Here is a 16631-nt window from a genome sequence, read left to right as displayed (position 1 = left end):
AAAAAAAAAAGGAGAATAGCTGCTGAGGCTGCTTATGTACAACCAAAGACCTCATGGGATTTGGTTCCTTGGTTTGGAGGTTTAGACTCGTGGTTTCATGGGACATCCCAGTTAATTGGCCTAATAATGTGTTTAGTGCCTCTGTTCTACCTCCTAGTTCCTGGTGTAGTGTCTGGGTCTTAAAAGCTTGCAGGTGGCCATCCAAGGTACAACAATTGGTCCCAATTCGCCTGGAATGAAAAAGGAAAGAGAGTCAGGAATAGGAGGAGTAAATGGCACGTGTGGCTTATTGCCTCCGTGAACAACAGCCTCCATTGTCATGAGACCAGAAGAACTGCATAGTGCCAGGCTACCGTTGCTGAACTTTTGATCAAAGATTCTATAGCAGAATCCTGATCAAAAGGGGGAAAATGCAAAACAGAAGTTCAAAATCTTACGGAATCCAGATTTTATGGAGCCATGGAGGCTTGATGAATCCCTCAAAACTATTGCTCCGAGATAATCTTTAAACCTTAAACCAAAAGTATCCCCTGAAATCTGCTTAAAACCAAACAGTAGTTTAGCTTAACTAGTCAAGAATGTCTGCCTTGAACATAGTACTGTTTTAAGATCTATCTATATGGAATCAAATTGACAACAGCAACTTGAAAAATTTGGGAACTAAGGGAGCACTGAGTTTATGTTAATGGAGAGGAACAACTCTGGAAAGGAGGGTGAGAATGGTTGCACAACTTGAAGAATCAATATCACTGAGTTGTACGTGTAGAAAGTTGAATTAGTGTATGTTTTTGGTGTGTATATTCTCAATAACAACAAAAAATAAATTATTAAAAAAAGAATCATACTGGTTTCTGGAGAATAAAAAGATGGGTCAGATACAGTCACTGCTGTCAAAGAAATTGTTATGAACAAGATAAACAATCACAGAGTAGCTTAGAATCATAATCACAGGCTAATAGCATTTCAGGAACTGAAGATCAGGCTCGGTGTATTTTTAGAAGCTCCGAGTCCCTATTTCTGAATAATAAATCAGAAAGTTGTCAGAGTCATTTAAATTTACCAAAACTACTTCACCTGGAATTGGAACAGAGCCTGAAAAAGGATCTCAAGATAAACTATGGTACATTCACCTGTCAGATTGCAGAGATTTGAACCCCAAAGATATTTAGTGAGTGCTAGCACTTATTTTTTTGGTGTGTTTGTAAATTCTGAGTCTTTTCTGGTCATCGGCGTTATAGTACATGTCAAGGACTCAAAGAAAATTCTTCCTTTTTCATGTGCTTACACATCTAGGAATCTGCTCTAAGGACTTAATCAGAGCTGCATATGATAAGATGCCTAAAATGATGCTATTGTAACGTTTTTATAATGGTATTTTTTTTAAAAACCTGTTATTCCGAATAGCCATACGATATGTATACATGTCATGAAATGTTTAAACTTTGTTTTTACATGACATTTAACATGGGATATTTTTATTAGTATAAAGCTTAAGTGGAAAAAAAAGCAGCTATAAATAATTGGAATTTTATAAAAATTTTATGAAAAGTATGCTTATTGATAAAGATGCTTTGTTTTTTAGAGTAATTGGACATTTACACATAAGATATGCTGTGCACTTAATACACTGCGCTTCTCAAGGCCGGCCACTTGTCTTTTTCTTCTTCATTCCCAGTACATAGCACAAGGACATATCTGAGTTTTTTGATTATTACTACAATTATTTCATTATGACGCTTTATGGATGTTTTTATACATGATTTTGGAATTTTCCTTTTTAAGTTGAGGTGGTAACATTGACATTCTACTTTGAATTTATTCTCACAAGATGTGTAGCATTCCCAAATAAGTTTTACTCTTAAAAGACTCCTGGTCTACATGGAATAAAATAAAAGCTGCACACAGTTCTGAAAGGTTAATGTTAAGAGTGCTAGAACACCAAATGATTCAACAAAGATTAGGGTTATGATCTGATCGAATAACCTAATCTCTCTTATTCTGCTTTGTATTATTTATATAAATTTATAAGGACTTGTTAGGAGAAATAGTGTCTTAAAGTTATGTAACTGGCACACTTTTCTTTCTATTAAGTTGTCTATTCAAAATGCTAATTATCACATATTTATACTTCAGCTCACTCCTAGAAAGTAATCTCACAAAGCACCAAAGGAAATTTTTACTCCAGGTTATATCTAGAATACTCTGGAAAAGAGTGTGGCAATTTCCTGTAAAACTAAACATGAGCTTACTATACAACACAGCATTGCAGTCTTGGGCATTTATCCCGGAGAAATGAAAACTTATGTTCACGCAGAAACCCGTACGGAAAGGTTTGTAATAGCTTTATTCATAATGGTCAAAAACTAGAAACAAAACCAAACGTCCTTCAACTTTTTTTAAATTTGAAAAATTAATTTCTTTTCAGAATATCTCTTGATCAGACAGGGGAGCTCTGAATTACATATATTTGGTGCATATTATATTTTAAGTATAAATTTTCCAATTAAAAATTTTTATATAGAAATATTTCTATTATTTATTATAACAGAGTTTAGACAGAAACAACTGTATTATACGCAGGGTTTCAGTCTTTTACAATAGTATTAGCTTCTGTGTTAATATGTAATTCAGTTAAAAGCAAATCTTCACTGATCAGTTTTATTTAGAGTCAGTAAAAAATGCTTCTAAGAATGTACTTGATGGAAATTTGGCATTTATAAAGGGAGGATACTTTTTCCAGATGAGATGTTCCTGCCTTAGAGATAAAAGTACGTTATTTTTGTTTGATTTGTGGTATTCTGTCTAATTTCTCTTGGAAGATCCTTTTTGATCTCTACAAATGTTTTTTCGAGTGGCTGAAGATGATTTGTGCATATTTAAAGCTTGAAGAGCCATGGTGGCCGAAGGGTTAAGTGCTCGGCTGCTAACCAAAACGTCGGTAGTTCAAACCCACCAGCAGCTCTGCGGGAGAAAAGACCTGGAGATCTGCTCCTGTGATGATTAATCCAAAATCAAACCCAAACCAAACCAAACCCACTGCCATCGAGTTGATTCAGTTTCATAGCAACACTAGAGGACAGAGTAGTACTGTCCCACAGGGTTTCCGAAACTGTAAGCTTCACGGAAGCAGACGGCCACATCTTTCTCCCTCAAAGCCTTTGATCTGTTTGAACCATGGACCTTTCAGTTAGCAGTTGAGTACTTAACCAGTGTCACCAGGGTACCCTCCCGTAAAGATTACAGCCAAGAAAATCCTACAGGGCAATTCTACCCTGTCCTTTAGGGTCTTTCTGAGGTAGAATCAACTCAGCTGTACAGAAGAACAAAAAAAGCGTGAACATTTTAAAAAATAAATTCAGCTTTAGTGGGATATTTAAAGATTCCATTATTCCTCCAAATAGATATCACAGAAAGAGCCTAAACTGGGTGTTAGGTACCTTGGTGTGTAAGCTTTGGCAAATCAATTAGTGGGCCTTGGCCGCTTCTACTGGAAGATGTGTGGATGAAAGCTACGCTGATTTCAGCATTCCTTGAGGCTGTATAGATAACTTCTCTCTCTGTGTTTCCTCTATGGTTCGTTTACCCAGCTGCCTTAGTAGTCCCTCATGTGTCATTTTCAGGAACTTTAGTCACTTAACCAAATACTGTCAAACTATCCCTCCCAGGCCACCAACAACAACCTTCCCCGATCTTTCCATCACACTCTGTATTCCCTTTCACTCCAGCCCAGAAAACCTACCTGCTTTATCCTTTGTCCTTCACTCTTGTCCTATGTAGACTATGAACTTCTCTCTGCAGATTCTGCTGTTCCTACTCAAAGCTCTCCATAGAATCTTAAAATCTGTGGTTTCATACACTGTACTTACTTATAGTTCATATTTTTTTCAGCGACTTTTTTTAAATAATAAGCTTCTAGAATCTTCTGAAGTTTATTTTTCTGTTAATAGAATAAATAGACATATAATGCATGCTTCTGGTACTTGACATTGGCAGTTGAAATTTAACTTGTAAAATGTGGTTGGAAAAAAAACCTTGGATCAGTGGTTAAACATAAGATCATAGTGCTTTATTGTTCTCGAAATTTGAGAAGAATAATCAATTGTGATGTTTTACATTTGTTTTCAATTTACCTATGGTAAAACATACCTGTTTACATCCATATGCGTGTTGTTTTCATTTTCCTTTTTGTTTTTTTTTAAATTAACTTTTATTAAGCTTCAAGTGAACGTTTACAAATCCAATCAGTCTGTCACATATAAAAATGTATCCAGTATTTAAAGGTACTTAATATAAACATTTTTTAGTAATATAAACATTGATGAGAAGAGATACTAGGAATAATAGAAGTTTGCCTTCAGAAGATGTGTTGTCATTGTTGGCATCTTTATTTGGTTTTACCTTCCAGTGTGGAGATTTTCAGATGAGCAGCCAACTCTTTATATACTCAGATGTTGTATAAAAGACTAACAAAAATTTGTTCAAGGATTTTTGTGGTTGCACTGTGACTTGCTTTATATTTTTAATGTCTTGTTTAGATGTTGATAAGCTTTATAAATAACCAAGGCCACTTTTTCTTAAGGTCATGACTTCTCATATAAAATCCCTTCCTTCTTTCCACCCTCCTCCCTCCCTCCCTCCGTCTCTCTCTCTCTCTTTCTTTTTTCTTTTTAAATCTAGGTGACTGCGGGGATCATGTTGTCATAATGAACACAAGACACATTGCATTTTCTGGAAACAAATGGGAACAAAAAGTATACTCCTCACATACTGGGTAAGATAATGACATTTTCCAGGAGGATATCCAGTTTAAATGTATTACTTTAAGAATACTAATAATCTAATTTAAAAAGAAAAAATGTATTTTCAAAAATTATTTTCTCAACAGTACTTATTTAGTCATTTTTCTTGAGGACAAGATCCTGTCATATTTGTGTATCTGTCCCCAGCAGCCGGCGTAATAGACATTCAGTAAGTGTTTATTGAAGTTATTTGAATTGAAAACTCTTAGCTAGCATTTAACACAAATTTTCTCCTACTCCGTTTAGGCTACCCCATGCTGGAGGAAGAAACGTAGTTATTTTTTCACCAGTAGGAAACCAACCAAGCATTGCATTACTGAAGTCGTCCTGTACTCTGAATTTTTCATTAGCACTCTGTCTTCCAGGATAAATTCCAGACCCTTGACATACAGCGTAAATGTAGTGTGCTTTTAGAATTTGCCATCTCAGTGTTAAAAATAGATAACTTTTAGTGTAGGAGTAGTAAAGTAATTTTTTCCACGAGGAAAAAGCATACAGGAATAGAAACCTAGACAGGTGTTCCTTTGTCTGAAACAGAAATTCCGCAAAATAAACAAAAGAATATCAGTTTAAAAATTAATCCATTCTTTCTCAGCAAACTTCTAGATTTAATTCTTAAATTTTATTTCTAAAGTGTGGTTCCTTAAGTCACCTTTAAAATGTTTGTAAGTCTCCTTGAAAGACATTTATGAAGGAATCACATTTTAGATAATCTGAAGGTTTTTGCAGTATCCTCTGGCTTTTCAAGTTTTGTTCCCTTCCTCAAATTATTTGGGCTTTATTCATCTATTCAAGGTAGTAAAACCCTGTCTTTGTTTTAATTTTTCTTAGCACTTTCACAAACATGTTCTCAATTGATTCTCATAAAAGCCCTGTGAAGTAGATGGCACAGGTTATCTTTTTTCAGATGAGTATTTAGAAAGGAAGAATGAGTTGCCTAATATTATTCAGGAAGCCACTGACAAAACCTAGATTCTAGACCTGGATCTTGGGTATCCGAGTCACTAAAATGTGTCTAGTATTATCTCAAATCTTTTTTTTTTCTTTTGAATCTCCAGTTTGTCCATTTTAGATATAATGTTTGATCTTAACACAATGAAATGTTTTATTACTTAGGGCCAACATGATCTTACATAGCTCTCAGTGGCCTTTTACCAACTGTTAAGAGCAAACGGTCACCTGTTTAGAGTATCAACTTGACTTTAGAACCAAGTGGTATACCAACATTTTGCCCAAATCTTATGCCTGACTCATGTAGGCCTTTTAAGTCAGATTTGGCAGGCAATGTGAAATATTCTAGCTTATTGCTCTTTCTTTTAATTTCAAGCAATAAAAAAGCTACCCCCCAAATAAGTGAATGAATAAATGATGAATAACTTAAAATTCAGATAGAAGTATAGTTACACAAAGAAAAATTTTAAGACGTGAAACTTTTTATGAAACAATGGTTAGTGACTACTTCCAGGAGTATTTCAGTCTAAGTACATAATTTTTTAAAGTATTTAATGAACAGCAGAATTTCTAGAAACAATTATAATTTCATAATAAAAATAATTTTATTATTATAAGAGAAATGTTCAGTTTAAGAATACTGTACCATAATCCACTCTCAGTTTAATGTTTTTGCTTCTTGTAACAGCTACCCAGGTGGATTTAGACAAGTAACAGCTGCTCAACTTCACCAGAAGGATCCAGTGGCAGTAAGTCTATTGTATTTTTGATTATTTATCATCTGTAGAAAGACTGATTCAGATACTGTTTTTTTCAGTCTTCCTGTTCTTTTATTGTAGCTAGCATTCAGAGATATAAATTCTTCATCTTAGCTGTATCACAGAAGTTTTAATAGATATGATTTGCTATTATCACTCAATTCTGTGTGTTTTCTAATTATTATTTATTTGCTCTGTGTTTTAATCCAAGAATTATGCCTTTCTTTTTAATTTGTTGACACCTGCATAATCACCTAGAATATGATTAAGCTTGCTTTGAAGATATATATATATATATGTATATATGGGTTTTTTTTTTTTTTTTCTCAAATTTGCTGGTCAGTTTTGATAGTCTCCTGTCCCTTTGACATATTTCAATTCCCTCGTATATATTTAAGCTTATTAAACATAACTCTGTGGCCTTCGTGGGTCTGCAATTTATTATTTCTGCTCAGGATATTTGGTAAGCTCATAGCTTATGTATCTTGGAATTTCATTTGTGGAAATTCTTTGAAGCCTATGTTAAAAGTGAATTCCTTCAGAAAAGATTTACTTAGCTTCTGGCAGGTGCATGGAGCTGTATCAACCTAAGATCACTTTAAACTATTCACTTACAGGGTTTTGATCTCCATAAGAAAGATGAGTTTTGGGTTCCAAAGCCTTGTGAGGTCAGGTTTATAGTTAGCAGACTTGGTGCTTTTTCTGTTACAGCAGCAATAGATAACACAGAAAGTTATTTCCTCACAGTTTGGGACGTTCTAAAGGCTCTCTTTCTGTCCGCTCTGAGGGTAGATCCTTGTCTCTCTTCAGCGTCTATTCCTAGGTTCACTGGCGATCGTGTGGCATGTATCTTCCCTCTGTTTGTGCTTGTTTGCTTGCTTAATCTGCTCTTTTATATCTCAAAAGAAGTTGATTTAAAACACACCTACACTAGTATTTCCTCATCAACATAACGAAGAAAACCCATGCCCAAATGAGATTACAGCTGCAGGTATGCCAAACCAAAAACCAAACCCATTGCGGTCAAGTCCAATTCAAATTTATAGTGACCCTATAGCACAGAGTAAAATGCTCCGTAGGGTTTCCAAGGCTATAATCTTTACAGAAGCAGACTGTTGCATCTTTCTCCTGCAGTGTGGCTGGTGGGTTCAAACTGCCAAGTGCTTAATCACTGTACCACCAGGGCTTCTTCATGACAGATGCAGGGGTTAGGATTTACAACACATGTTTTGGGGGAACACAATTCAATCCATAAAACAGACCTATCAGGGAAGACTTGTTTTTTATTTCCCTACTCTACAATGTGAATGTTGCCTTTTGGAGAAGATTCCAGGTTTATTTGTGGGGTAGAGCGGGTTGACCCTGTCCCCAAAGCAGTGGCGCTTTAAAACCTTAGCAGTGTACTATCAGCAGTTCGAATCCACCAGGCACTCCTTGGAAACCCTGTGGCCCAGTTCTGTCTTGTCTTTTAAGGTTGCTATGAGTTGAAATCGACTTGATGGCAATGGGTCTCATGGCAAATGCCTGCCCTAGTTTGATCTTTTCCCTTTGGTGCTTTCTCATTTCTGGCCTCCAGTTGGTTCCATGATTTAAAAAAAAAAAATTATTTAGAACATTTATTAACTTCTACTAATGTTTATCAATTATTTTATTATTTGAGTTCTCTACTAGAAGTTTCTAACACATATATAAGTTCTCAATATTGCTGAAAGTAAAGTCTCCTGTTGCCATTTTACCATGTTATTTATCTTTCCTTAGCTCTTGACAACCAAAACCAAACCTGTGGCCATCAAGCCTATTCTGATTCATAGTGATCCTTAGAACAAAGTAGAATAGCCCCATAAGGTTTATTTCCTAGGCCCTAGGAGATTAGAACGCAGGTCTTTTCTCCTGCAGAATGGCTGTGGGTTCAAACTGCCAACCTTTTGGTTAGCAGCTGACGATTGACCACTGCGCCACCAGGGCTCCTTTAGCTCAATACCAAACCCGTTTCTGTCAAGTAGATTCCAACTCATAGTGATGCTATACGACAGAGTAGAACTGCCCCATAAGAGTTTCCAAGGAGCAGCTGGTGGATTTGAACTGCTGACCTTTTGGTTAGCAGCCATAGCACTTAAGTACTATACCACCAGGGTTTCCTAGCTCTTGATAGACCAGGCCTTTTAACTATACTCACAGGATAGGTAACAGTTTCCCCAGTGGGACTATTTAACTTTTTACATAAATACATTCACAAATGAGCAAGTATTAGACTGTGAAGACACTTTTTTTTCATAAAGTGGTGAAAAAAATGAGTATTGTCAGGACACAACCAATTGTTTGGTATACCACTGCTTAAAATTTTCTTGGTAAAGGAGAGGGAAATATTTTATTATGATAAAGCTTGACATACATTTAGAAGTTTCATGCTTTACTATTTATTTTTATTTTTTATATGTCATATCTGTTTTATAAAAACACGCTCAGAAATTGCTTCATAGGAGAATATTAAATGCACTGTTTCATAATTAGTATGTTTTTCAACTATTAAAGGTCAAATAAAGTATCCTATTTTGACTATTAAGGTATTTTGCATATAACGGTATTAAAAAGTCGTAATGTCTTCTGATAAGATGTACCATAACTGTTACAGCAAATTATAGTTTTCCTTAATACCTTATATTTTTAAAAATATAAATATTAGTTCTATTTTACTCAAGTATGCTAAATGTGCACTGGGAGGCAGTATGGTTCAACTTTCTAGTGTTAAGAGTTTGGCACTAGATATTTGTTCACATTATTTCAGATGACTTTTTTATGAACAAAGATGTAAAGGTATTATAAAATGTTTGATAAGAACTTAGAAAATAGTTCATTCTTGAGTTCATTTGAATGATTACCACATGAAAAGATGGTAATTTTTTTTTAAGGTCTTAATGTGACTTTGTATTTTAGAACAGGATGGCTTCTTAGGGAAGGAGTCAGTTATCTTCCTTCCAGTTCACACACTGTTACATGGAGCGGCACATCTTTTGCCAGCAGACATAATTTGCTAAGCAGTGCTTGCTTATGTGGCTTTTGAGAGGATTTGTTTCCTAATGCAGCCTTCTGATTATCAGTACAGTCTTGGAATTTTATTTGTAAAAGATAATATATTTAAAATGTAAGCACTTTTTATTTTCATAATTACATACAACATGGTTAATTCTAATCTCACATAAATGTGTTGAGCCAGCGTTTCCCTTATGAACTTTATCTACTCTGTCATGTACTTCAGTTTCTTTAAGAGTTTTCTCCTTATATTTTTCTCCTAACATGGTTGCTTTTCCCCCCTCCTGCAGTTGGTAAAGTTATTCTGTGTGTAACCAATGGCACATGCCCTGCACTGTAGATTATACGAGGAAGATCTTTAGCATGGACTAGCCTTACCTGGTTCTGCCTTTGAGGAGCCCTGGTAGAGCTTGGCTTCAAACTGAGAGGTTGGCAGTTCAAACCCACCAGCCACTCTGCAGAAGAAAGATGTGGCAGTCTGCTTCCGTAAAGATTAGAGCCTTGGAAACCCTATGAGACAGTTCTACTGTATCCTCTGGGGTCGTTACGAGTCAGAATCAACTCCATAGCAATGGGTTTCAGTTTTTTTTGGTTTGTTCTATCTTTCCCACTTTCTGAGTTCTTCAGAGCTTATGCTTAAGTCTACACAGCTACAATTGCTTATACGTGTTGTGTCACATTTATTTATTTTTGCATATATATATATATATTTAGATGTCTTTTTTTCTCCCCTATTAGATCATAACCATTTCATGTTTTCCAGCTTTCCTTTGAGTATTGTAACGTGTTTTTTAATAGGACAGATTTTAAAAATATTAACTCTGTTACTCAAGTAAATACAACTAAATTTTAAGAAGGTGAAAAAACCAAATGCCGTGTAACTCTACTAATACAATTGCTGCTACAGTGATGTTCAGAGGATTTGATGACTTACTTGTTCAGAGAAGATGCTGAGCAGCCGTAACATGGTCAGTTTCTACTTAAGACTTTTTAAACCGTAATATCTAAATCAGTGTTTTTCAATAGAAATTTCTGTGATGATGGAAGTGTTCTACATCTACACTGTGTTAGCCACTGGCCACGTGGGGCTGTTGAGCACTTGAAAAGTGGCTGGTGTGACTGAAGAACTGAAGTTTTCATTGTATTTAATTTTAACCGTATAAATCTAAATTTTAAAAAATCTCCAGAAGATAAAAACTTTAACAAAACATGGAAAATAGAATATATATACTGTATGCCATTAGCTTTTATATGTAGTAAAGGTTTTATAGTCTGATTTGATTAGCAAATAACAAGCATTAAGAAATCCTTTTAGAGTGCCTCCCTTCTTACATATATTGTTTTAGTGGATTTAACTTCAATACACATCAAATTATACTCTTGGAATATGAGTACAAATGATAAAAAATGATTTAACTTTCCAAAAGCCTCTACCAGTACTTTTATGAAGAACTTGCAGTCTATTTATGTGTATACATTCTGTACCAGGTGGACCCTTAGGAAACTGTGGAGCAAGGGTGACACTCTGTGGCCTTCTCTTGACAAACACATAAAATCACTTTGTTACCAATTGCCAATCTGACACAAAGGGTCCTTGTCTTTTCCGGAGTATGAATACACGGGAAAGACAGACTTTCATCTTCAGCAAGCTTTATTTTGCTTGAGTCAAGCAAAAGGAGTCAGCGGGGATCTAAGCCTCTCCAAAAGACTGACTTGAAAAGGGAAGCAAGGCTAGGGCTTATAGGGGTTCAGTGGAGACAATAATGAATATTTAGAGGGCCTCTTTGAAGGGGCAAGCACTTCTCAGAATGGCGGTGTATGCTATTTAGGTTGCCCGCACATCTGGAATCTAAGATAGGACCCACTGATATTCAAGACAGAGTCCTCTCGGCAGCCCTTGGCATCACTTTCTATGGGATATAGCGCAAGCGCACTTGACCTTCGGCACTACATCGCCATCTTCGGAGGGCTAAGGAAGGTCAAATGGCAGCCACACTCTGCTCCTCTCTGTGTGTGCATGTGGAGCCTGCAAAGGAGGGGACTAGAAAAACACTGCCCCCGTCCTGACTTCTGTTGACAGGGTGGGTTCCTGTTTAACCAGCTTCTAGATGGTAATCTTTTAAAAGCTCTTTTGTTCCACCAGCACAGTTAACCCTATCTGTCTCAATTTACCAACCTACAATGAGGATAACCTTAAAAGGGGAAAGGTAAATCATGGAAAGGGTAGTTTGCCATCTTGAGAATTGGTATGTAGGGAGAAGGGACTTCATCTTCTTGTAAGTTATGGAGAGAAACCTGTTGTGGGTGTAACTGCACATACTATGTGTCTGGGAGTAAGACTGCCTGGTTTGAACTCCAGCACTACCACTTACTAAAAAAAATACTAAAAAAAAAAAAATACTAGATACGTGAAATTGGGAGAGTTCTTTAACCTTACTGTTCCCTCATCTGGGAGATGGGGTTAATTTTAATTACTACTTCACAGCATCATAAACAGGATAATAACTTACCACAGTACACAGTGTTTTCAATACATTTTAACCATTACCGTTGTTACACATTTGTGGCTTATAGAGTCCGTCTCATAGCTGTGGTCAGGCGTATTATGTTGTCATGGATTGAATTGTGTCCCCGCAAAATATCTGTCAACTTGGTTAGGCCATGATTCCCAGTATTGTGTGGTTGTCCCCATTTTGTGGTTGTGATTTTATGTTAAAGAGGATTAGGGTGGGATTGTAACACCCTTACTAAGGTCACATCCCTGATCCATTGTAAAGGCAGTTTCCCTGGGCTGTGATCTGCACCACCTTTTATCTTACAAGAGATAAAAGGAAAAGGAAGCAAACAGAGAGGCAGGACCTCATACCACCAAGAAAGCAGCACCAGGAGCAGAGCGCATCCTTTGGACCTGAGGTTCCTACGTTGAGATGCTCCCAGACCAAGGGAAGACTGATGACAAGGACCTTCCTCCAGAGCCAACAGAGAAAGCCTTCCCCTCAAGCTGACACCCTGAATTTGGACTTCTGGCCTACTAGACTCTTAGAAAATAAACATCTGTTTGTTAAAGCCACCCACTTGTGGTATTTCTGTTATAGCAGCACTAGATGACTAAGGTACACGTGAATTGGCAATCTGATCTCCCACTTGGAGAAAACAGGATTAAGTCCCAATCCCCGCTCCCCACACCCTGTACCACTGCCACCACCACCCAAGTCAGCTTGGACCACCATGTGATAAGAGTATTGTAGGCACGGGTTTGGATACAGCTTAGAGCATTTCTTCTGTTCCACCTACCTTCTGTGTAAATTGGCAGATAAACACAGGTTATTTTTCATCTCCTCCTTTTCTGTTTTTTTTTTTTCCCCACTTTTAAAAAATAAACAATAAATGAAACAAAATGAGCCTAAAGAAAATAGTAATGTGCAAAGTGATAAAATTGCCTTTTCTGTTGCTGCCATAAATCTTCTTAGGTCTGAGTTTTGTGCCTTTTGTATTCTTATGGAGTCTTAATCCACACGTTCTTACCACTGTTTCTAATTGTGTTTGCCTTCTTTATATCCCAAGTCACAGCTTTTTATTGAGTCCTATATGTATCCTTTTTAGATTGTTAAACTAGCTATTTATGGTATGCTGCCAAAAAACCTTCACAGAAGAACCATGATGCAAAGGCTGCATCTTTTTCCAGATGAAGTAAGTGTTGTTTGTCATTATAATGGTACATGTCCTAAATTTCAATTAAATACTTTCTTTTCTCTTTAAATAATTGGCATAGAGTTGCTTCATAACTCAACTTCTGAAATTTATTTTCAGTTTTTGAAGTGAGTGCACCATAATACTAATTATTCCTATTTTAAACCATAAAATGAGCCATCACTGGGCTAAAAGCCAAAAGTCTGGAAGTTCTACTTGTTATTTTGATTAACTGCTTTCTTTTGAACAAGGAACCATGATCAGATCCTCTGTTAAATTGAGAGTACTCGTTAATAGTTTCATCAACTATGAAAAACAGTATGAGTTAATCTACTTTTTATGTGGCCAGCTGCAGAACTTCTAGAATCATGGCCTAATAACTTAGCCTTGGGTTGTTGATTATTCCCCGTGATATAATTTTAACTGTAGAACACTCATTCCTACTTCAGATTTATTCAGCTAAAAACAAAAACAAAAAAAAAACTTGAAAAAAATTAAATATTTTTATTGATTACTGTTATACTGTTTTTAAATACTTATTTTTCCTCCTTAATAAAATATAATAAATCATCAGGAGCTCTGTAATAAAATGGTTGAGTCCACAATATGGAATCAGACTGCCTGGGGTTTGAATCCTTGTCCCACCATTAGCTAGCTGTGTGGCCATGGGCTAGTCACTATTATCTGTTTCCTCATCTGTGAAATGGACATAATAATAGTACCTACTTGATAAGATTGTTAGAAGGTTAAATGAGATAATATCTGTAGAGTGCTTAGAACAGGACTTGGGGCAATGAATATTGGTTGTTGTAGTTACCAATATTTGAGTCTGGACAAGTCTATGAAAAGTGAGGCGGTTGATGAGTCAGAAGCCACGGGTGTACGTAGAGAATTAAAGTGGGAGTGAACATAGTGGTTTGCTAAGGAGTTAGAACTTTATCCTGAGAGGTTTTGAGCAGTGGTTTTTAAAAAAATCACAAGCCTTTTGAGGCCGTGATCTTTTTACTTACCATTACATACTCACCAGCTAGCAAAATTTGTGGTTCATAGAAGGAGCTCCGTAAATGTTGAATAAATGACTCAAAAATCTAACAGACTCATTTTTGAAAAATTTTTCTGGCAACAACATAAAATATAAATTGAGAGGTAGTGACGTGGGAAGCAAGAGCACCAGTACATACACTAATCCAGGCGAAAAATCCTGAGAGTGAACCAAGGCAGTGCCTTTTTAACACTGAGTTACTAAAGAAGATACTCCTCTCGGGTGGATTCCCATTGATAGGAACCCTCTAGGACAGAGTTTAACTGCCCCATAGCATTTCCAAGGCTGTAAATCTTAATGGATGCAGATTGCCACATCCTCCTCCCACGAACGGCTGGTGGGTTTGAACCCAAACCGCTGACCTTTCTCTTAACAAACAGGAGAGTGCTTAACCACCACGCCACTAGGATTCCTTAAAGAATACATATAAGGAAGCTAAAAGCTAATTTTTTTTTTTCTAATGTAGGATATTCCAGAAGATATTCTTAAAAATTTAGTAGAAGAGCTTCCTCAACCACGAAAAGTACCCAGACGTCTAGATGAATACACACAAGAAGAAATAGACGCTTTCCCAAGACTGTGGTCTCCGTAAGTTTTTCGTTTCTCCTTCCTTCCTTCTTTGTTTTTGTTTTAAGCTGAATTTGATATCCTCTGTTTCTTCAACAAAATTATGTGGTTCTTGGTGGTGGGAAGTGAGAACTCTTTTTTTTTTTTAATTTTAATACTCTGCAGCTCCTACCTGCAAATAAATTCTAGATTTTAGAACAAAAAATCTTTAAGTTAAGACCTTGTTAAGTAATGTAAAACCTTGTTAAGTGTAAGTGTTCAAAGCTGCCTATAATTTGTCAGATACTTTGGGATGACTTTACTTGGATTGATTATAGACTACTGGAATGATAAATGAATTGTCATTAACCTAAAACAGAGTGATTCTCAGCTTTCCAGATTTCGTCACCAAGCCAAGGATATCATCTAATGAAAAGTCATTAATTCTGGATACTAGTTGTCTTGATCCAAATAGAAAAATAATAAACAGCACTTTTTGCTCTCCTCCACAGTTTCCTCTACCTAAAATCTGTAAAGCTGCTTGGATTTTCCATGTTGTCTCCTGTCTAGATTTCCCAGGCTTCTTTGCATGACATCTTTGCAAGGCTCTCCATCACCTGGCTCCTCCCTAGTTCTTCAGCCTGATTGCCTCCCACTGCTCTGCACTGTCCTACTGATAGCATACTATTTAAGACTAGTCCTCTTTTAATACAATTTAACTCTTTCTTGCCTTTGTTCTGCTATTCTTGTTGTTATTGTATGCTATCAATTCCTACTTATAATGACCCTATATGACAGAGTAGAATGCCCCGTAGGGCTTCCTGTGCTGAAATCTTTATAGGAGCAGATTGCCAGGTCTTTTCTTCTGCGGAGCAGCTGGTAGGTTCGACGACGTTTCAGTTAGCAGCTAAGCAATTAACCATTGCACCACCAGGGCTTCTGTTCCGCTATTACTTCCATCTCATCTTATCCTCTTCTCCAGGGTAACCCTTACTCATTCTTTAGACATTAATTCAGATGTCATCTCCTTTAAGAAGTCTTGCCTGAACATTAACACTAGACTAAACGCCTACCATATGCAGACATAGCACCTGCTACATAACTCTGTGATTACCATATTAAGCTCCTCAAGAGCAAGGGCTACATGGTGGTCATCATTGCACTCCCAGTACATAGAACAGTACCTCATATGATGTTAGGCACCACAGCTTACAGCAAAACAAAACACTGCCCAGTCCTGTACTGTCCTCACAATCGTTATGTTTGAGCCCATTGTTGCAGCCACTGTGTCAGTCCATGTCATTGAGGGTCTTCCTCTTTTTCACTGACCCTCTACTTTACCAAGCATGATGTCCTTCTCCAGGAAGTGGTCCTTCCTGATAACATGTCCAAAGTATGTGAGATAAAGTCTCACCATCCTGACTTCTAAGGAACATTCTAACTGTATTTCTGCCAAGGCAGATTTGTTCATTCTTCTGGCAATCCATGGTATATTCAGTATTCTTCACCAACACCATAATTCAGAGGTATCAATTCTTCAGTCTTCCTTGTTCATTTTCCAGCTTTCACATGCATATGAGGCAATTGAAAAAAAAATGGCTTGGTCAGGCACACCTTAGTCCTGAAACTGACACATTTGCTTTTGGAGGTCTTTTATAGATTTGCCCAGTGCAATATGTCATTTGATTTCTTGACCATTGCTTACGTGAGCCTTGGTTGTGGATCCAAGTAAGATGAAATCTTTGACAACTCAAATCTTTTCTCCATTTATCGTGATGTTGCTTATTGGTCCAGTTGTGAGAATTTTTGTTGTCT

The 16631-nt window shown here is 36.6% G+C and overlaps 1 protein-coding gene across 2 annotated transcripts in view; it reads left to right on the top strand.

Annotated features, from left to right (window-relative positions):
* The window catches only part of MRPL13 (mitochondrial ribosomal protein L13), a 33001-nt gene that overhangs the window by 8663 nt on the left and 7707 nt on the right, over positions 1 to 16631 (top strand). The window contains exons 3-6 of one of the 2 annotated variants that reach the window (XM_003408278.4): positions 4678 to 4771; positions 6439 to 6499; positions 13142 to 13228; positions 14737 to 14858. In XM_003408278.4, coding sequence (XP_003408326.2) covers positions 4678 to 4771; positions 6439 to 6499; positions 13142 to 13228; positions 14737 to 14858 — 364 coding nt within the window. The remainder of the gene's footprint in view (positions 1 to 4677; positions 4772 to 6438; positions 6500 to 13141; positions 13229 to 14736; positions 14859 to 16631) is intronic. The other variant, XM_064268020.1, reaches the window with a different exon arrangement.

The sequence above is a fragment of the Loxodonta africana genome, chromosome 14 (genome assembly GCF_030014295.1).
Source record: "Loxodonta africana isolate mLoxAfr1 chromosome 14, mLoxAfr1.hap2, whole genome shotgun sequence".
Classification (NCBI taxonomy): Eukaryota; Metazoa; Chordata; class Mammalia; order Proboscidea; family Elephantidae; genus Loxodonta; species Loxodonta africana.
This window is presented reverse-complemented; position numbering and strand designations above follow the sequence as displayed.